Source organism: Gossypium hirsutum, chromosome A05, assembly GCF_007990345.1.
Source record: "Gossypium hirsutum isolate 1008001.06 chromosome A05, Gossypium_hirsutum_v2.1, whole genome shotgun sequence".
Lineage (NCBI taxonomy): Eukaryota > Viridiplantae > Streptophyta > Magnoliopsida > Malvales > Malvaceae > Gossypium > Gossypium hirsutum.
The window spans coordinates 64,244,396-64,267,608 of NC_053428.1; the positions used below are offsets into that span (position 1 = coordinate 64,244,396).

At 30.5% G+C, this 23,213-nt stretch overlaps 2 protein-coding genes across 2 annotated transcripts; both read left to right on the forward strand.

Annotated features, from left to right (window-relative positions):
* The first annotated feature begins 346 nt into the window (after positions 1-346).
* LOC107961175 (auxin-responsive protein SAUR71) lies at positions 347-1,169 on the forward strand. The gene has a single exon (XM_016897390.2). The coding sequence runs from the start codon at positions 492-494 to the stop codon at positions 918-920; it is 429 nt and encodes a 142-aa protein (XP_016752879.1). The 5' UTR covers positions 347-491; the 3' UTR covers positions 921-1,169.
* A 4,651-nt stretch (positions 1,170-5,820) lies between these two features.
* Positions 5,821-6,464, forward strand: LOC107960523 (uncharacterized). Its single transcript, XM_016896860.1, has 2 exons — positions 5,821-5,899; positions 6,037-6,464. Exons 1-2 carry the CDS (start codon positions 5,821-5,823, stop codon positions 6,462-6,464), a joined length of 507 nt encoding a protein of 168 aa, XP_016752349.1.
* The last annotated feature ends 16,749 nt before the right edge of the window (positions 6,465-23,213 follow it).

The following is a 23,213-nucleotide window of genomic DNA, read 5'->3' on the forward strand; positions in this document are numbered from 1 at the left end:
AACCTAAATTTTTAACTTAAAAAATAGAATGATTAAATTCTTTAAAATAAAATATGAGAATTAAATTCTAAATATATAAAAAAAAATCTTTAATTTTTATTTTAAAATTTAGAAAAAATATTTGACTCATGCGAATCATAGGTGGAATCATACTAATTATAATATAAAAAACAAAATTCCGATATAAATAAAAAATTAATAAAAATTGCGATCTATAATAAGTAAAAATATAAAAGAAAGAAAGAAAGAAAGTGTAATAAAAAAAATGCGAATTAAATATAAGTGTACCTACAAAGTACTCCTAGGCCTACCTGTACACTCCTCTTTCTCTCTCATCATTAGCATTTTATTCTCTGTTTCCACGTCTTCCTCTTGTTTATATATTCCCCCTCACTCTGCCTTCTTACCTCCTACATACATTTCCTCTATTTTCCATACAAACGAACACACAATTTCAGATCAAAATCTAACCACGAAAATACCCTTCCAAAATGAAGCGATTCATCCGCCGTCTCTCCCGCGTCGCTGACGCTTCCTCCCATTACTGCCTTCTCCGTTCCGACTCCACCGCTCGACATCGCACTACCTCCACCCGCCGACCCGAACCGTTCCGCGTCGCCGTCTCTTTGTTGAAAAAGCAAGCACGCCGGTCGGTCCCCGAGGGTCACGTGCCCATTTACGTAGGGGAAGATATGGAGCTGTTCGTTGTGAACGCCGAGTTGCTGAACCACCCGGTTTTCACTGCATTGCTTAACAAGTCGGCTCAGGAGTATGGGTACGAGCAAAAAGGGGTGCTTCATATACCGTGTCACGTACTGGTTTTTGAGCGCGTTATGGAAGCCTTGAGACTCGGGGTTGATTCACGTGACCTCAAGGATCTCCTTGCTTTGTTCTCCGACGACTGTTTTTTGGGTTACTAGGAGGAAGCAAAAATCAACAGAAAGAAGTCCTTTTTTTTTTTTGTAAATACAGAAGGGAGACATGAGAAAATTTGAGATTCTGACAGATGTCATTCATGTGTAAAGCGATTTTAAAGTGCTGCAATTTTTCTGTTTGGTTTGAAGGAAACTGAAAAGGGAAAGATTAAAAAAAATACAACCAAGCCATTATTTTGTCTTTTAACTGGCTAATTTTAAACCAAATTCGGTTCTTTATGAGTTTTTTTCTAACGGTTCTTTTCCGGAGTTCAATTGCATGAATTTCAGGTGTCAAAAGTAGATAAATTTTAGTAATCTACAATATAAAATATACCTTTTCTGATTCGTTCTAATTGTATTTTCCTGACATCCAAACAAGGGCGCTGAAATATAGAGAGTGGGAGTGTGCGGTGAGGCAGATCTGTGATTGGACGAACATTTGGTGGTTGTTTTCTTCTCCGACGTAATAGGTGGGTGATGTTAGCGGTATTTCGGCTTATGAAAGAGATTTGGGATTGGAATCATTAATGACGTTGTTTGAGCCTGGGGGGGGGGGCAATGGGATGCTGCTAATGACTATAATATTCTTCAATTGATATTTTATTTATTTTTTTAAATTATAAAAATATTTTATACATTCAATTTTTAATATTTTAAAAATATGGATTAAAAAGCAATTAGGGTATAATAAAAGTGATTAATCATAAATTTATTTTTTTAATATTTATTCATTTTGACTTTTAATTTTTAATCAATTTGTTTTATTTTGATTTTGTAATTAATGATATTGGCATGACTATTCTCATACGAATATTTAAAATTCAATAAATTTCAAAAAGAAAGTTGAAAAATCTTTTTAAAAAAATTATACATATTAATTAATGATGAAGTACACATAAATTATCATCTCAACACCACTAAAATTTTATAATATTTAAAAAGATGCAATGCATTTTTGAGTAAGGATCCAATTGCTGAAGAAGTAGTCACAAAAGTTCACAGAGACATATACATTTCTTTGAAAAAAATCAATTACTAAATAGGGGTATAAAACTAGTTATACTAATATTTGCATTAAGAAGCATAGAGAGAGTGAAGGTGAGTGAGAACTTGATCCTCTGGCAAGGAGATATCCTGACCAAACAACGTTCAAATGAAGGTCAGATTCAGTGTAATTTAGGCAGCAAAAATATATTATACTAAAAGTTAAAGTATATTTTATCTTTTTATTAAAAATTTGAGTAAATTAATTCATGTACATTTGCTCTAAGAGTAAATTGGTCCTTCTATTAAAAAATCAATATGTAACTGTCTAATTATTCCTTTAGACACACCAGTTTTGAATAGTAGAAATAGATAAAAATTTTAAGTAAAATGACTAGTTTGCTCATTAATTTAATGTACATTGACTAATTTATTTATATTTTTTTAATAGAAAAGACAAAACACAATCTAACTTTTAATATAAAGGTCATTATAGTACTTTCATTATCCTTGATTTATATAAATTTTAAAAATTAAGAAATCTATCTAAAAATATAAATAATAGTGAGAATAGGATTGGTATTATTTTCATCAAACGGGATAGATGAGATGCAACATCCTTATTGATTCTTGATTACGACACCCTAATATAGTTTGTATGATAGCAGACAAGATTACCAAAGGTAAGTGGAGGTGCCATCAGAGGATTGGAACCGAAATACATTTCAACTTCTAATTAAGGCAAAGGGACGTTGGAAAATGCAGTCCTTAATTGAAATGGCATAAGGATATGAACTTGTAACTGATCACCACGCTCCTACTCCTTAATTAACTTCATGAAATAATTTAATTATAATTATTATATACTTTTTCTCATTTCGGATTTAAAGTTCATAGTTTAAGTTTAGGGTTAATATCAAATTTCGAATTTAAAATATTAAACGTTTAAATAGACTTAAAACCACAACGTTCAAATTACTACAACAATAACAATATCAAATGAAATAATATTTAATTAATTTCCACTATCTTATTTATTATTATTATTATTATTATTAAAGTTGAATTTTCTAACATATCAAACATTATTTTTATTAATTTTGTTGAGCAATTTTTTTTTATTAAATTCGTCAAAGTCTAGCTTGAATAATAAATTATTTACTTGTCAAAGATGCCTGATAGGTCTTTCAATTATTCATTTCAGCATTCTACGATCTTTGAATCATGATCTGAAATTTTGTACATCCATGACAAGTTATGAATCAATAACATCTAATTATATATTTAAAAGCGGCATGCCACAAGTATAGAATATTATAGAAATAATATAAGGTCCCAAATTTTGCAGGAGGCTTCAAAATATGCTTCTTATTATTATCATTTATATTTTATTACTATAGTATACTCCTTACCGGAAAATTATATTAATATTTATATTTCTATAAGGGATGACAGCAGAAATTGTTGTTTTAATCTTTCAAAATATAAAATATAAAATTAAATTATTTTAATTTTTATTGATAATGTTTATTGTTATGGTAATTTTAATTTAAATTATTTCGATTTAATAATAGTTGAATTTAATTACTCAAAATTGTAAACACTCTTTAAAAAAAAATACGGTTGGACGTTTTTATTTGTTCCTATTGAGAAATGAAGTGAAATGATTAAGCACAAATTAATTTATTAAAATCAAGCTAAAATATGGGGAATGAAATAAATGATTGTGTTTGGTGAGGAACAAAAGTGATTAGTAATTTTGATACATGATCATAACCACCATTTGTAAAAGGAAATAGGATTCTGCATATGGAGGAAAGAGCGCGTAATAGAGTGATTATATGAAATGACAGAGCGGTAAAGTTGTCTTATCAATTATTTATTCTAAATTTAGGAGCGAACTTATTTTATATACGAAACATAGTTTGAAATTTAATATGTAATTTATAATAAAATTCCTAAGACTTCAACTATAGCTTCAAAATTATAAAGTTACATGTTACAAAGAATCTCATAGTAGTTATCTTACATTAAAAAAGAAAAAGAAGAAGTTGGGTTCACACGTAATTGCTTTGACAATCCCAAGTTCTTCGAATATATGTATTTTCTTGGCTGAGAAGTTTAGAAACACAATCGCCCATCACATATTTCAACAATAACTTAAATATTTAAATAGTGATTTACACTTGCACCGAAATTATTAAAATTTCTAAATGAATAATTTCGGGGATGAGATAAAGAATTTATGAGTTCACACATATAAATTGGTAATCTGTAATTTTATTTAAAATCCCAATTATCTATCCTTAATTTAAAAGCTATCCCAAACACTAATAGGAGATTTAAGATCATTGTGTGCTTAGACGGTCAAGCAATGCAATTTCATTAAGTATACAATCAAGTATCATATGAATTGAGATAAAATATAATACCAACATATAAATTATTTTTTTTAATTTGAGTTGCTACAGCACCGAATATATATATATAATGTCATGCATTAAAAAGCGTGTTAATTTTATATATTTTTAAATAAAAATAAAATTTTGTATCAATATAATAAAATTTTTTAATTTATTTAAAATTTACATAATAAATGAAATTATATTAATAATTTTAATGGTTGGATTGTAAAAATTCTAAACTTACAAAATAGTGATAAAATATGTAAAATTAGAGCTTTACACTAATATAAGTAAATCATTTTAAAATTGATAAATATTGAAATACGTTAAAGCAAAAAAAAAAAAATTAAGAGATCCAAAATCTAATAATATTTACTTACACTCTGTTTTTAATAATTGAAACTATTAAAATTTATAACTAAACAAATATCATGTTATAAAATACTTTAATTGTATATCTTTGAATAATAATTATTTATATTAATTAAATACAATAAAAATATATAATTAATTAAATTAAAGTAATTATATGCTTAAATAAGCATGCAAAGTACGCCTGTTCAAGTTGTGGAGCTGGGCTTGGACAAGGATTTTTTCACCTTGATTGGCCTAGCTCCGCTTAGCTTGAATTCAATTTAAATAATAAAAAATATTTTAAAAAAATAAATTTAATTATGAATACATATATAAAATATCAATTCAAAATATTATTTTTATTATTTTATTATTTTTTAAATGGTGAAATGAGTTTTTTAAGTAAACCAGGTTAACCTAAAAGTGAGCCAAAGACTTAAATTTTTTAAAACGAACTTTGACTCAACCCATCAACACATTTATACATTCGTGAGAAATTAATTTAACAAACTTATCAACCAAACCATTGACTCTAAAATAAAATACTTTCGTTGATTTAAAGTATTTGTAGATGTTAAGTCTAGAACTCGAATTTCAAACTTAATCTCCCCTCTTATAAGAAAAATTAATTGAATTTTTGTTAATTAAAATAAATTCCATTAATATCAAATCTTGGGTTGAATCTTTCTACATCTCATACCCTTCTCCTTTTCCAAAATGAAATCAAACTTTAAATTGGACACTTGCTTTAGCATTTCAATTATCTTATATTTTTTTCTAAATATATAGACGAGTATTTCATTGTTAGCATAATTATTGGAAATATCCTCAACGTTTATGGTTTTTTGGGTTTGAGCCCTTAATCTTTTTTTCTTTTTTTAGATTGACATCCTTAACATTACGATTTTTTTTGAAATCAACTTAATTTTAACGGAAAATGTTAGTTGACCATCAGTCAAATAACAAGTCAGTGAAGTAGCCTATGTGGCAAGCCACATAAGCACGATGTCATAGATGATATCATTAATAAAAAATTGTTTAACAATTTTTTTCATCTTTTTTCTTCTTTCTTTCTCTCTTCCCCTCTAGCTATTGTTATAGAAAAAAAGAACCCGGAAACAAACATCAAAAACATGTAGGTGGAGGAAACAAGTTCATTAATGGAGGTTTTCGGGTCAAATCATTACTTGTTTTCACCTAAAGCTCCGAGGTGTTCAAGCAGGTCGAAGGAACTACCAGGTTTCAAAAAATGTTCACTAAGCACCATTAATCCACCATCCAACCTCAATCTCAAAGCAGCAAAGTCTCATTATTATCCAATAATAACTCAAAATCTCTTAAGCATTTTCTTCATAGAAACTCCAAATCTTCCTCAGATTCTTCATTAAATCTCCCATTGTTGAAAAGCTTAGATTTCAAATCGGTTTCCATATCTTCATTACGTTTATCACTTTCTTCATCATCTTCAGGCCATGAACACGACGATCTCCTATGGCTATCACTAGATTCCAATAAGCCAAGCACCAACCCTTTTGCACCATGTAGAAACATAAACCCTAACCCAAACCCAAACCCACCAAGAATGAGGATGGTTAAGCCAAGACCAGGGTCTTGGTCTGATCAAACATCCACCAATGGAGCTAGAATCGGTCGGAGTTCGATCCAGAGAGAACCAAAGACAAGCTGGTCCAAGAATGAACTCTACAGGGAATTGGAAAGAAGTTCAAGCAGTTCAAGCAACTTTAATGGCAGTCCAAGATTTAAACAAAGGGGAATGGAAAGATCATATTCAACAAGCGTTTAGAAATGGGTTTGTTTTATTTTTACTATAATTGAAATGGGTAATTGAAAGAATGAAATGAAGATGTGAGCTCTGATGAAAATGGTGGTGGGTCATTGTGTGTTTTTTTTCCCCTGTAATAGTAGCTAGAGTGGAAGAGAGAAAGATGGAAACAAAATGAAAAAAAAACATTGTGCTTATCTGGCATCTATGACATCGTACTTCTGTAGCACTTGTCATTTGACTCATGGTCAACTAACGTTTCCCGTTAAAATTAAGCTAATTTGTAACAGCTAGTTTTTTCAGTAGTGCGGGAAACAGTTGTTTCGGGGCCACTAAATCCGACGAGTAAGTTCGTAAATATTATTATTTAATATTTATGAGTCAAATGTGATTTTTAAAAAGGTTTTTGATTCGATAATTTATGTTATATAAGTGATTTATTATGTTCAAGTGGTTTTAGAAAATAAGGTACCAGGACCTTGTTTTTATAAATTGAGCCGTAAATATTTTTATAAATATTTACAGAGTGTCATTAAGATGGTATTAAAGTTTCGTCAAGAAATTTTAACGTTTCGATAGTTAATTAATTAAAAAGGACCAAAATAAAAAAAAGTGCATTCTCGGGACTCCATTCCCGTAAATCGGACTCATAAATATTTATTATGAATATTTACGAAGCTAGTTGTGTAGTTAATTAGGTTTTGGTTAGGTGAATTTACATAAATTAAGAGTAATTAGGTATAAGGACTAAATTGAATATAGGGTGAAAGTTGAATTATAGATTAAATAAAAAATTAAAAGGACTAAAGAAATAATTATGCCATTGCTCATAAATGAGGCGGGATAAGTGTTTATTATTAAAAAAATTTAAAGTTAAAAAATATATATACTATAATATTATAATATTATATCTTAATGTTTAAGTATATATATTTTTAGTCAAAAAAAGTATATATATATTATTATATAATAATAAAAAGAAATAAAGGAAAAAGAAATAGAGAAAGAAACAGAGAAGCAAAAACGAAGCAGGAGAAAAAGAAAGAATGGAGAGAATTCGGGTTTTATAGTTCTAAGCTCAATTGATTAGTTAATTGACTCTATTTTCTTGTAATTTTTATGTTTTTGGAATTTCGATGTTAAATACTACCCGACCCACGTCAAAACTTTAGAAATCATTGAGTTTTTAAGGTGTTGTTAATGTTGAATAATTTTAGTATTAGGGACTAAATTGATAGATCTTCAAGTTAGAAATGAAAAATGATTGAATTGTAGAATAAATTGTAAATTTTGAGTAATAGGGACTAAATTGTGAAAATTTCAAAATTTCAGGATTTAAATGAAATTAAAGAGTTAAATCTAGTTTAAAGTGGAAATTGAATAAAAATAAAGAATTAAATTGTGAAGAAATGAAATTAGTCTCGGTTTAGGGACTAAATTGAAAATTAGACAAATATTGAGTAAAAACTAAAATTTTTAATATGAAATTAAATTATGTTGTATTGATGAATTTTAATTGTTTTAATTCCGTAGCTAACATTGTACCGGAATCCTTGACTAAAAAGGGGAAAGATAAAGTTGATGAGGAATAGCTCAGAATTTCTGGTTTGTATTTCTATAATTTGAGTTTAGTTGTTAATTGTTATAATTTAATTTAATGTACATTGTAAGTGTTGATGTGAGAATTATTGTGTTTTGCAATTGAAATGGATTGATTTAGTATGTGATGAATTTATTGAATTTATATTGATTGAATTGGTATATATATATAGAATATATTGATTATTTGAATTGAAATGAATATTGCTTGTATTTAAAAAGTGAAATTAAACCCTATTAACTATATCGGGCTGAGTCGGATATAGATGGCATGCTAGAGGATTGAAAGAGTTCAGGGATTTTTTCGACTTCCAGTCAATGAGACACTGGATGTCAATTTACTACTTCGGATTAATTCGATGAGGCACTGGGTGCCAAACTGGTGTGTTTGGGTTGGATCCGTGTATCCGTCCGAGTCTGAGATGTGTTAATAGGGGTAAATGAATAATAAAGTTTTATTTTTGATATTGACATGGCATGGTATGAGAAATAAAAGTGAAATAGTGAATTAAAAATAGAATGTGAAATATGTTGCAAATATATGGAATATATGAGTTATATACTCATGAAATGAGTATGGAATGGATAATGCAATTGTATAATGAAATGTGAAATAAATTGTGAAAAGCTATTTATATAGTAAGTACGAGAATTGAGATATTTGTGAAACAAATGAAATATGATATGGTTGTTGTAATATTTAAATATTAATATGTGTTTATATTTTAATTGTATATTTGTAATTTTTTATTTTTAAATATTCGGATTATAAAAATACCACTGAGTTTTACTCAGCGTACGGTTTTGTTTTCCATGCGCAGGTTAGATAAGGAGGTTATAAGTTTAATTTTGGTTGGTTTGATAGATATAAATATGTGTTTATTTTTGAAGCCATATTATGGCATGGTAAATGAAACTAAATCTAGATAGATGCATGTGAATTTAATTCTATGTTTAAATGCTCATGATCTAGGCAAATTGATTTAGATTAGGTATGTTTATAATTTGGATTAAAATGATGTTTTGATGACTTGTTTTGATAATATGAAATGTTTGAAATTTTTGTCTGTTTGATCTGTAAACTCCGGTAATGCTCTGTAACCCGGTTTCGAGGAGGAATACGGGTTGAGAATGTTGCATTTCTAAAAAAAAATCGAAATGCTGAGAGTGTCAATTAAAAAAAAGTTAAAGGCTCACATCTAAAAACCTATAAATGTTGGAGAATATTTTCGATAGTCCTCCATAATTTTGGTTTAATTTAAAAAAAAAAACCGACGGAATAAAGAACTGCTTAAAAGAAACAATGGAAGAAGGGAAAGATGCGGAGCCATTTTGAGAGTTGGTCATGGCTCCTTAGAGGGAAGAAAAAAAGTGGGAAGATATTTTTTATTAAGAAAAAGTTGAAACTTGGAAAATTCTGTTGATGCGGATTTCAAAGACTTTATAACATGAACAGGGTCATTTGTCATTAATGCATGTAATGTTCTTGGAAAGAGAAGCATCAATATTTGTGCATATTTTAGCAGTGAAGAATTAATATTATTATAAGCTGTTTACAGATTATCATAAGTTGCTAATTGAAACCATATACAATTATAATCTCAGTATCGTACGGACTATATGCAATACATGGTACTCTCTATTTTTTATTTTTTAAATCAAACTAATTTAAAGGTAACGTGTTAAACCTCAATTTTTAAATATTTTTAATAAAAATAAATTTAATTTTGATTTTTAATTTTAAATTTAATTAAAAATAATTCAAATAATTTTTATTAATCATATATATAATACAATTAATACATACTTTATTATACTTTATATATATAATAATGTTAATTGGGACAATAATCATACACCGTCATTTGTCTTGGGTTAAATAAAAATATTTAAAACTATTTAGATATTAGCTATTGATAAAATTAAATATTTTAAAATACAATTAATCCGTAATTTAATTTTTATTGGATTTTATCATTATTTTTAAATAATTTTAAAAAATTATATATTTGTATTATCTTAAATATTTAATTAGATAATTAGAATTTTTAAAATTTAGATAAATATTTAATTAAATAAAAAATTAATTAGATAATTTATCTATTTGATTTAACTTAAATATTTATTTATATATTATCTATACTATATCTATTTAAAATTTTTATTTTTTTTTGGTAAAAAAGAAATTACAACTCAATTTTCAAACAATAAGAAAGCTCATTTATCAATCAATTGTACCCTTGTTTCCCTATCTCTTCTAAGCTTGACAATTCTGTCTGTAATACTATTCTTTTCTCTGGGAATATGCTGAAAGTTCCAATGACTCAAAGACTTCTTTGATTTTAACATAAAAATAATTATCACATTTTAAAAAAAGGTATATTTTAAAGTACATAATTTATTTATTCAAAAATTTCAAATTATGTAATTTAATTACATTAGATTATATTTTTAAATTAAAAGAAATATATTTTTTAAAAAAATTAGTAATTTAATTAAATTAAATAATCTATCACATTATGAATAGCACCACTGCACATAATTAAAACACAAAACATTATAAGGTTAGATTAGTCATAGTGACAGTAAGTTCTAAATTTCTCACAACTTTTTTATTGTTTGTTAATACCATCGCCTATATAAATTGTTATGTTTATTAAGTTTTACATAAATGTGAAAAAAATTTAGGCTCATTTTATGGGTATGAGTTCAGGCTTAACCTAAAAAGTGAATTTAAAATTTGTCTAAATTTAGTCTAGATAAAAAATTAAAATCTGAAGCCGGTCTGGTCTGCTCGTACTAATTTTTTATATAAAAATAAATTAAAAAAATATAATATTGAAATACACTAAAACATTAAAATAAATGTTTCTCAATAAATTGAAAATAAATTAAAAAGAGTCTTTATACTTAAATAACACTAAAATAAGTACAACTTAATAAACAAATGCCTCTAAAATAATAGCAAATGTAATAGTCCAAATTTTTAGATTTTGAATGAATTTGTTTGTTAGATAAATTGACTTAGTTTGATGGTTAAGTGCCTTGGGAGTTTACTTAGAGTCTTGTGTTTGAGTCTCGTTAAGTGTGAACAGTGAAATCTTTTTCTTTTGTGTAGGACTAGTTCAGAATTAGAGTTTTGCTTAAATTCTAGAAGTTTTCAGCATGTGGGGATTTGGATGGTCAAGATTATTATCAGATTTAATTAGATTTTAATTAAATCAAAATACTCTTGTTTTTATTCCTTTTTGTAACCACCTTAAACTTTTTTTTTGGGTTTCACGTTCTTTTCCTTTTGGCTGCCAATTTGCCACTCCAAATCGTTTCTTGATTCCTCTTTTACTCATATTTTCTCTCTTGAGAATTAGAAAGGTGGTGTTTGTTCTTCGCGTGGATTAAACTTTGGTTGTAGAGTAAGTGTTATTTTGATTGTCTCATTTTTCTGTTGTAAGTTTTATTTTGGTTTTGAATCAGGTGGTTGACTTGGTTTCGAAGTAATTGATTAGTAATTCTTTGTGGTGTTCGATTAGGCGGAAAGGGTGAGAATCCAACTCCTCCATCAAAGTAGACTTCGAGTTAATCGCTGTTCTTCAAGTGGTAAGTGTGTCAAAGTCTTTTTGGAAGGCTGAGGTTTTAAGATGTTAGGAGTGTTAATTGGTTGGGTTTTGATGAATTGATTGGTATGTTTTGTTGGAAATTGTAGGCTCATGCATTCCCGATAGTGGAGTAGGCAAATTCTTAATTAGGTGGGTGAAAACAACCCAAAAATCTGTTAAAAACTAGACTGAAATCGCAAAACAGTGGATGTTGCGAAACTGGCCAATTTCCACACAGCCATGTGTGGTGGTTGTATGCCGCACACGACCATGTGGGATTTATGCAGATCGTGTGTAGTGGCCGTGTGTAGTACACAAATGTGTGAGTTTGGGTAGCCCGTATGGCTAGGCCATATGAGACACGGCTGTGTGAGTCCACACGGGCTAGACTTTTGGGCTGTGTGAGCCTTTTTGGCAAATTTTAGAGCCCATTTAAGGGTCGATTAGGGAAATAACATTTGGGTCCAATGATGTCTTGAGGATCAGAAAACTGTAAGTTTTGTACTTAAGTCCATGTGGATGACTCTAAAAGCATGTATGTAGGTTATAATATAAATGTGTTAAATTAGAATATAACTAATGGTTTTGATATGTGTTAAATAAGTTATGTTTATGAGCATGTCATGTAGCATTTTGGATGGGTTTGGGCAGCCCGATTGCTTGTTGGATCAGTCTTTCATACTAGCACAATTAGGCCTCCTTTTCCTAATATAATCAATAATGCTTATTTAACCCAAAATAAATTAGATTAAAATTTAAATTAATTATATTATGTATTAATATTCATAATTTGGATTGTCTTAAGCTGGAAATTTAATTCACCTCAATGCTTCAGAAATTGCTTTACGGTTTTGAACTTTTACTAATGTCTGCTGAGCCTGTAATAGCCCAATTTCGGTGAAATCAGAACAGTGGTTTCGGGATCACAAATCCGAGCCGAAAATAAAATTTATTTTTATTTTATTATATGGACCATATTATGTTAGAAATGTCATGTGAAAATTTTGAAAAGAAAATTTTATTGATTATGTGCTTAATTACGATAAGGACCAAATTGCATAAAATGTAAAAGTTGGATTCTAGTAGCTAGAAGGATCAAATAGCTATGAAATTCAAAAATTGAAGTCCTTATATGGTAATTAGATCATTAATGAAAGTATGTAGATGTTTTGAGATGACTCATCTATGAAAAATTTAAAAAAGGGTAGGGACTAAATTGGAATTCAACTAAATTAATTAATTAAAAGATGATAAAAAGAAATATCATCTTATTTTTCTCATATTCTTCCCAAAAAATACATGGAAACCCTAAGAGAGAGAGAAGAAACTTTCATGGCCAAATTGGGTAAGTTTCCTTGGCCCCTTTTTAGTAATTTTGATATTTTTGAAACCGGGATAACTTAATCTATCCATTTGGGGGATCAATTTGTAAAGTTATCAAAGTATGGAAAATGAGTTATGGATGTATATGCTGGAAATTTGAAATTTATGGTAGAAAATGAAAGGTTTTTGATAGATAAACAACTTTTACAAAGTGATTTTTTGATGAAAACATGATTTAGGGGACTAAAATGAAAAATGATGAAAACCCATGGAAAATTCTGAAATTTGTGAAATGTATTGCTGTAAAAGTTGTATGTATATTTCGACTAGGCTTGGGTAGAGGGTTGAATTTCATGAATTTCATTTTCCGAGCCTAATGATGAAATTGAAATTTATGAAAAAGTGAGGGGTAAAATGGTCATTTTGCTTAGGACATAAATTGAGTCCAAATAAATATGAAATGTGATAAATTGATGTTAAATTTATTCGTATAGATCTGGATAGACCAAATTCAGAGTTAGAACTAGGAAAATGTCGAATTAGTAGATGTTTGTACACGAACACTTATCGAGGTAAGTTCGTGTAACTAAATTAAGTTTATTTACATGCTTGTTTTGATTGTGCTTATGTAAATTGTATAAATGTCATATATATATATGTGAAATGATTACATATCCGATCAAGCCTGATAAATAAAAATGTTCAAATTAAATGATAATGCCCGACAGATGATAAAGGATAAACGATGAAAATGTTACCTTTATACTTGGAATGGATATGGAATGTGATCATTTGAATTATATGGTTGTTAGAGATGTATGAAATAATTACATACATGAAAATGCTTGAAAATGTTAAATCCCGTTTGATTAAATGAAAATCGATGGATAAATGTAATTGCCGAAATGAATGAGGTCCTGTACTAGTTGCAGCATGGATTTAGCTCGGACGAGTAATCCTAATGTAACACCCCTAACCCGTATCCGTCGTCGGAACAAAGTTACGGAATATTATAGGAACGTTCAAAAACATTTACAAATAACTTATGTAAGTTACTATTCATTTGCCAAGATCATTCATAACGTCTTTTAATTTGGCCCTCGAGGGCCAACACAAGCCTTAGAATGGAGTCGGGACCTAATCGGGAACTTTAAGAATTTTTCGCAACTTTTCAAAATTTTTCCAACGTGCAGGGCTCACACGCCCGTGTGGTCCAAGGGACACGACCATGTGACCCTAGGACACGCCCGTGCTAGAGGTCGTGCTCGACCCCATGTAATTCTCTGACTTGCACACACGGCCATGCCATACGCCCGTGTGCTAGGCTGTGTGGTCAATTAATTCAAATCGAAATTAGTTGCAGGTTTCACACGGCCAAGACACACGCCCGTGTTCTCGGTCGTGTGGCACACATGGCTGAAACACACACCCGTGTCTTTACTCGTGTGCCCAATTTTGAGCATTCTGTTTCTCAAAATTAAGGTGCAGGGGACACACGACCTAACCACATACCTATGTTACCAGGTCGTGTGTCACACACGGTCTAGACACATGCCCGTGTGGACAAAATAAAGCTATTTCTAACTTCATTTCTCACCCAAAATTTCACCCAAGACCTGCACTTGAAACATACATCCAATACCAACCAATCCAAGCATTCAATTTAAGCAAATTTCATCATTTACAAGACATATCACTACAAGCATACATGATCACAACCTTACCTTAGTCTAACTTAGGCATTCACAACATTCGATCACACATCCTTAACATAACACATGTGTATATATATCATAATAATCTACTTAGTCATACCAAAATAAACCATTACTAGCCATTCAAATGGCTAGATTACAAAATAACATTTTCAAGCCACTATTGGCCAAGTTGTCCTATACATGCCATTATACCAAAATGATTTCACTATATATACCAAAAATAGCTAGTCGATAGTGTGACGGTGCTCCAGTGATCTTCAACCTTTACGAGCTTCCGAGCACTATAAAATAGGGGAAAAATAAACGGAGTAAGCATTACATGCTTAGTAATTTCGTATAACGGAAATTAAACTTACCAATCCTGTTTATTACATCTAAGCATACATTATCATGTTTTCCATCTATTTGGCTAAATTGCCTAGACACATACATTCAATCAAACATGTTAGTCACCAAAAATCTTCATATCAATCAAGTAACATAGATGAGCTCATCAAGCAATATTGTTTCAAGTCATTATCATTTCATCTCAAGGTTCTTATGCCATGTCAAGAGTTTTATGTCCGTTGAATCATTGAAATTTCGATGAAGGCTCAAGTAGTACACTTGAGGTGTATGATTCATTAATCCGTCAATTCTTATCGAGGGTACCCCTTAGGACACTTAACCAAGGAACACACTCTCGAGCCACATATCATATAACAAGATTACCAGTCTAGGCTAAATCTTTTATATAGCGTATGCTCAAAAAAGCTCGATTAGGATTACCAGTCCAGGCTAAACCCTAATAGTAATGTATACTCGAGAGGTATTGTAACACTCCTAACCCGTATCCGTTGCCGGAACAAGGTTATGAGGTATTACTTGACTGAACAAAACTTCTATAAGGTCAGAGATACTTACCAGACATAAATTATCAACACATTAGTTCAATTATAAGGCTTCTCTAAACAAAATGAGCAAGCCATCTTCGCATGGCTATAATGTATACAAAGTCGAAATATCATTTTACCTATAGTCTATCCTATACATGCCTTAAACCATGATGATATACAATCTTTTCAACTCACATAATGACTCGATAGTGTGATGATATCTCCGGCTCTTCCAACTCGAACTAAAGGATAAACCTATAAGAAATGGAAAAGAGAACACGGAGTAAGCTTCAATGCTTAGTAAGTTTTAAGCAATGCAAACAATTAATTTACTTATAGATCAATTATTTCAAATTTTCAAGAAATCATTCCTAGGTAATTGCCATTTTGGCCAAGTATCCATGAACATAATGTATATTTAGCAAATTCATCTCACTTGAATCTGAACTCAATTAAAACCAAATATTCAATTCACAAATAAGATCATAAGAACTCGAAAAGCATCTCATTAACTAGTTTTAACCATGTTTGCAACAAAATCACAAATTCACTACAAGCTGTCTTCCTGAGCAACAGTCACTAAATTATTTATAAATGGAGCTAAGAAACTCCAAATCAAGTGATGTTAATTTTCCCTGAAAACATACTCACATATCTTCCATCCATAAAATTTTCAGAATTTTTGGTTTGACCAATCAATACCAGATTTTTATTGAAGTTTCCCCTGTTTCACTGTTTGACTATTCTGACCACTCTTCACTACAAATCAATTTTCTCTTTATACAGAATTCAAATTATGTTATCGTTTACTTCATTGAAACTATACTCATTAAGGAGTCTAAGTATATAAATTTTATCTTATAATCATCATTGTACAATTTACAATGATTTTCTAAAAACAGAACAGGGAATTTCAAGGTCATTTTGACTCTATCTTACGCCACTTCAAATATCTCATTATCTACAATTCTTTTGCTTACAAGGTTTCTTTTATAAGAAACTACACTCATTAAGCTTTAATTACATAATTTATTCAGCTTCTAATTCAATTTCCACAATTTATGGTGATTTTCCAAAATCACGCTACTGTTGCTGTCCCAAGCAGATTTATTACAATTTGCTCTTTCACACATTCCTTGCATTCAAATTATCTAAACATGTATATCATGTCATTCAAGATCAAACTCAAATAGCATAGGCATTAAAATGCTTCACTAACAGCTTTAGTTTCATTGAAACGAAAAAAAATACAAAATCATATTCACATTTAATTTTCCACGATCGTAATCACCTAAAAATAAATCATATACTTCCACAAATCTTTCCACAAGGACCAAGTGTTTATATTTGAATATAAACATAGAATCACTTCACATAACTTCACACATTTACCGAATATATCACGATCACATATATAGTCATAACACTTATTCACAGATGCATCACTTTATGTACTTATAATTTAATTCAAATCAAATCACATACGAGTACATGATACGTACCTGGCCAACTTAATATGTAATGCACTTTCAATTTGTCAACTTAGTGTAGGATCTTGTAATTGTATACTTTTATCAAATTCATCGGCACTTGGCCTGCTAGGTATAAAACCCGAAATTATGTTACCAGCACAAAGCCTGCGGGACTTTAGCCCAGATACATTTCCAGCACGAAGCCTGCGGGACTTTAGCCCGGATACATTTCCAGCACGAAGACTGCGGGACTTTAGCCCGGATACATTTCTAGCACGAAGCCTGCGGGTCTTTAGCCCGGATACATTTCCAGTGTCTTGCTTATTTATTCACATGTTAACACATTTCACATAACATATCACATTAGCAATTCAATTGCTTCATTCGAATATAAGCACAAAATGTACACCTACCCTTTAACTTTCGGTTCAATAATCATACACAAGGAACACAAATGTCAGAATCCTGTGTCATGACATATGTATCCTAACTATTCCTAAGATTCATACAGGGCTTTCGAACGTCGTAACTCGGTCGAATCGAAAGCTCGAACATAGTTTTCAAACTCATACACATTCAGCATTTACAAGTATAAATTCATATATTATATACCAGCATATATACTTAACATTTAACTACATTTAGGCATGTGCATTTGCTTATAAACTTACCTCAGACGTCGTAAAATGGGATGGAGCTGCTAGTCGACAACTTTCGTTTTTCCCTAGTCCAAATCCGATTTCTTTGGTTCTTGATCTAAAAATATTCAAATTAAGCTCATTCAAACATATTTTCATTCAATTTAGTTCAAAAACACATAAATGGGCAAATTACCATTTTACTCCTGACATTTACAATTTTTACAATTTAATCCCTATTGCACAAAACACGAAATATACAAAATTTCAATATACCCATGTTGGGCCGAATTTTACCCATACCCATACAAGTCTATATATTTCATCAATTTCATATTTTAGTCTCTCAAATTTTTATTTTTGCAATTAAGTCCTAATTACTCAAAATCATCAAAAATTCCAATACAAAAATATGTTAACCCAACACCTATCTTTCATATTTCACCATCAAACCATAAAAATCACAAGCTTCCATCAATGGCATAACTCAAAATATTCATCAAAATTCAAATTTTAAGCATGGGTTTTGAAGTACTCGAAGCAACGATCTCAAAAACGTAAAAATTATCGAAAACCGACAAATAACGAACCTTGGATTTGAGCTTGGGAGTTGGCCGAACCTAAGCTTTCCTTATTTCTTTTTCTTTTCTTTTGTTTCGGCATGGGTGAAATAAAACATATGCCCACTCATATTTTACTTTATAATATCTTTTATATTATAAAGCTTATAATTTTTTAGTTTTTTACATTTGAAATAATAATAAAATCATATAATATATATATCCTTTACCAACCAAACAATAAGCTAATGCACATGATATGGCTTTCACGTTTATGTCTTATAATATATATTACACCTTAATATAAAATAATATTTAATTTACACACATATATATATCTTTAATAAAATATTATAAAACCATATGGTATATACTTACCACCGTCCCACTAGTAATCAAATGACTAATTACAACTTAAATACTTCAATTTAAAAAGCCACTAACAATTCGGCCCTTATACTATAAACCATCAAATTTTCTTTTTACATGATTAAGTCCTTTTATTTAATCGGATACCCAAACGATAAAATTAAAACACGAAAATTTTACAGATATAAATTCACACATATAAACACATAAAATAATTTTTAAATATTTTTCTGGCTCAAATTTGTGGTCCCGAAACCACTGTTCCAAATAGGGTCTAAACTGGGCTGTTATAGGTATTATATTAGGATTACCCGTCCGGGTTAAATCCTTTCTATAACAAGGTCAATAGGATTACTCGTCTGAACTAAATCCTGTCCGCAACAAATGCAGGACCTTATTCGTTTCGGGAATCTACTTATCGGAACTTAATATTCAATCGGGACTTAACCCCTTTTCACCATTTCAAGCATGTATTCAATTTTCCATCAAAGCATACAAGCAATACACATCAATGTAAATCACATTACATACAAACACAACATTCAATTAACATAATTACATGTCGATTAAGTTACACGAAATTACCTCGACACTTGTTCACATTAGAAATCTATTAATCCGAAACCTTTTCTTTTCCTCGATCTAACCTCGAATTTGAGTTGTTCGGATCTATATAAATAACTTAAATCATCAATTTCATACATTTTATACTCATTGGGACTCAATTTACATCCTAGAAAAAATTGCCATTTTGCCCCTAACTTTTCCATAAATTCCTATTTCGTCCCTAGGCTCGGAAAATGAAACTTGTGCAAATTACTCCCTATTCCAAGCCTAACCAAAGCGCCATTAAAATTTTATAGCACATGTATTCATAAAATTTCAGAATTTTTCATCAAATTTTACAACTTTTCGTTTTAGTCCCTAAATCATTTTTTCATCAAAAATCACTTTGTAAAAGTTGTTTATCTATCAATAATCTTTCATTTTCTACCATAAATTTATAATTTCTAGCATATACATCCATGACCCATTTTTCAAACCTTGATAACTTTTCAAATTAATCCCTCAAATAGAGAGATTAAGCTAAAAATGGGACAAGGAAACTTACCAATTAGACCTTGAAAGTTTCTTCTCTCTCTTCTAGGGTTTCCATGTGTTTTTAAGTTGAAGATGATGAAAATAAGATGATATATTTTCTTTTCATCTTTTAACTAATTAAGTATTTTGCTATTTCCAATTTAGTATTTGCCTTTTTTTTTTATATTTCCATGGATGAATCACCAAGAAAAATCTGCATACTTTTCTTAATGGTCTAATTACCATATAAGGATCTCTAGTTTTGAATTCCATAGCTATTTGATCCTTATAGCTACTAGAATTTAACTTTTGCATTTTATGCGATTTAGTCCTTCTCGTAATTAAGCACTAAATCGATAAAATTTTCGTATCAAAATTTTCACATGTCATATCTATCATAATACAGACCATGTAATAAAACAAAAATAAATTATGTTTTTGGGTCAGATTTGTAATCCCGAAACCACTATTCTGATTTCACTAGAAAATGGGTTGTTACACCTAATGACTTCATTATAGAAAGGATTTAGCCTGGATTGGTAATCCTAATATAAGTCCTCTTGAGCATATGTTATGGATTGGATTTATCTCGAAGGGTAATCCAGATCAAACTCTTTAGAGCATATGTCATAAAAAGGATTTAGCCTGGACTGGTAATCTTGTTGTATACATGTGTGGCTCGAGAGTGTACTCTTTGCAATTGTACCTTAAGGGTACTATTGGACATGAATTGATGGATTCTAATTTTTACACTTTGGGTGTACTTCTTGTGTATCCATCGATATTCTGAATATATTCAATGAGTAAAAATCTTGACTTGAAAGAACATGAATGAGAAATGAGTTATTATAGTAGTTGTCTGAAATCCATGAAAATGAGGATATATGACAATTGACATATGAGAACATGTGATGATGATATTTGAATATGGAATTCATTAGATGAAAATGTTTACCTTGGTTATAGACTTGTACACTTCGAGTGTACCACTACTCATGTGACATTAATATTACGAGTATTATGAGTAAAGTTTTGATATGAAATAATCTGAACTCGAGATGAGTTATACGAAAATATACTTGAGCTATAACAATGTGATTTATAAATGTTGCGAAAAGCATATGTGCATAGAAACTTGATTGTTGTTGAGCTCATACATGTTTTTGATATTATTATGGAATATATGGCTAATAAGGGCAATGAGGATATCTGTAGGGCTTGAGGTCAAATTGAGTGAATATGCCTGACATAGTTACCTTAAAATAAATTGAATGGTAAGTTAAGTACCATGTTATACGAACTTACTAAGCATTTTATGCTTACTCCATTTTATTTCCCTTGTTTTAAAGTAAATCAAAAGCTTAGCGGAGATCACTCACACTATCCATCGAGCCATGTCGGTACAATTTGGTAAAGCAATTATGGTTACAATGGCATGTATAGGTTATGTTGGCCATATTGGCATGAAAATGTAAATGATTATTGTAATCTAGCCATTGGAATGGCTAGTGATGATTATGTTTTGGTACATGTATATATGTATTTAAGTTCATGTCATGGTGATAACATAAGTGCTATATATTGTTTGATTAAGAGAGGGTAAACAAGTATGCTTATAAAAGAGTAAGATTGTAAACATGAATGCTTGTGATGATATATCATGTTAAATGACAGAATTAACTTGATTAAGATCTTGGATTGGTTGGGTTATGAATGCAAGATGTGGTATAGGTTTATGGTAAAGTTTGGGTGAGAAATGAAGCTAGAAATGACTTTATTTTGTCCACACGGGCAGACACATGGCTATGCGCATGGGCGTGTGGTACAGCCGTGCGTCTCGTGCATTTTAAAAATTTAGAAACAGAATGCTTCGAATTGAGCAAATAGGTAGAGACACGGGCGTGTGTCTCAGCTGTGTGTACCACACGACCTAGAACACGGGCATGTGTCTTGGCCATGTGAAACCTGCACCTAATTTTGAATTGAATTAAATAACCACACGGCCTAGCACGCGGGTGTGTGGCATGGCCGTGTGCATAAGTCAGAGAGTTACACAGGGTCGAGCACGACCTGTAGCATGTCCCAGGGTCACACGGGCATGTCCCAGGGTCACACGGGCATGTCCCTTGGACCATATGGGCGTGTGAGCCCTGCACCTTGAAATTTTTTTGAAAAGTCGCGAAAAATTCTTAAAGTTCCCGATTAAGTCCCGACTTGATTCTAATGCTCGTATTGGGCCTCGAGGACCTAATCAAGGGACGTTATGAATGATTTTGGAATTTGAATAGTAACTTGCATGAATTATCTATAAATGTTTTTGAATATTTCGGTAATTCTCCGGAACCCTGTTTCGGCGACGGATACGGGTTAGGGGTGTTATAGAGCCAATTTTCACCATTTGTGCAAATCAGTCGAAAATAAATCAAAATTTATGAAAATTTATTATAAAATTAATTAAAATTCAACATGTTAATAATTTAAGTACAATTTAATTATTTTATAATTATATTATATTTTTCGACAAGAATTACTACGACACTGCATGAATTTGAGTTAAAAAGGGCATGAAAAAGTCTATATATTTTTGAGTTTCCATACACTCCACAACCTTTACTTGTTATTCGGACACTTGTTGGTTCTTCTCTGATAAGGTTATTCCCTCTTTTTTCGGCATGCAAGAAATAAAAACAAGGCAGAAGAAAGGAAAGAAAAAAAACCCCGTTACAACAGCCGTACAGTTATTTATAGTCCACACAACTCTCACAATAACCCTACACATGGCCAACCATGCAAAGCTAGCTCAACACCTTTTTGTCGCTGACGTAATAATTTTTAGACAAATCCTATCTTAAACATCCTTCAAATCTAGTTAATTTCCAACTAGATCTTAACAAGAAACTAACTAAAACTGTACAACATAGCCACATGCTCATAAAGAAAATTATTGGGTCCATGACCTAACAATCTGCCACTGGTGGATACTAACAGAAGGGTCCGTCAACATAAGGCTTGCCTAGATAATCTGTTGATTGGTGGGTTCTCCACAACGACCATGCCAATACATATAGATCAGTAACCTATACTTCGCCAAAAGATGAACCTTTAGCAAAGTCTTTATAGACTTACCTGATTGGCCAAACAATTCGCCAATTATGGCGCGACAACTAACACTAACTTAACTTGGCGAATAGGGCGTAAATTAGCCTTTGTTGACTTATAATTTATCCAAAAATCTACCCATATAAACCACCAATTGGGACTACATCGAGCGGGGTGTTACAGTGCTCCAACAGCAACAATATTGTGAAAATGCTTTAAAATGTATTTTAAAACGATCTCATGCCTTCTAGTGAAAAAGGTTCCATTTCATGAAGTGAATGTAATAATACATAACAATTATAAAAAATTAAAATATGAAAATCGTGGTTGTCGTTGTAATTGAGGATGTGGTTGGAGACATATTAATAATTGTTTTCATGGTGGTTATAATAGTGGTACTTCTAACCACTAAAGAAATAATAATAAGGAAAAACAAGAAAA

Bases quoted from the DNA above. Each gene is read 5' to 3' on its own strand.
- LOC107961175 (XM_016897390.2), top strand. From the start codon at position 492: ATGAAGCGATTCATCCGCCGTCTCTCCCGCGTCGCTGACGCTTCCTCC.
- LOC107960523 (XM_016896860.1), top strand. From the start codon at position 5,821: ATGGAGGTTTTCGGGTCAAATCATTACTTGTTTTCACCTAAAGCTCCG. The intron at 5,900-6,036 runs GTTTCAAAAAAT...AATCTTCCTCAG, and splicing joins CAGGTCGAAGGAACTACCAG to ATTCTTCATTAAATCTCCCA.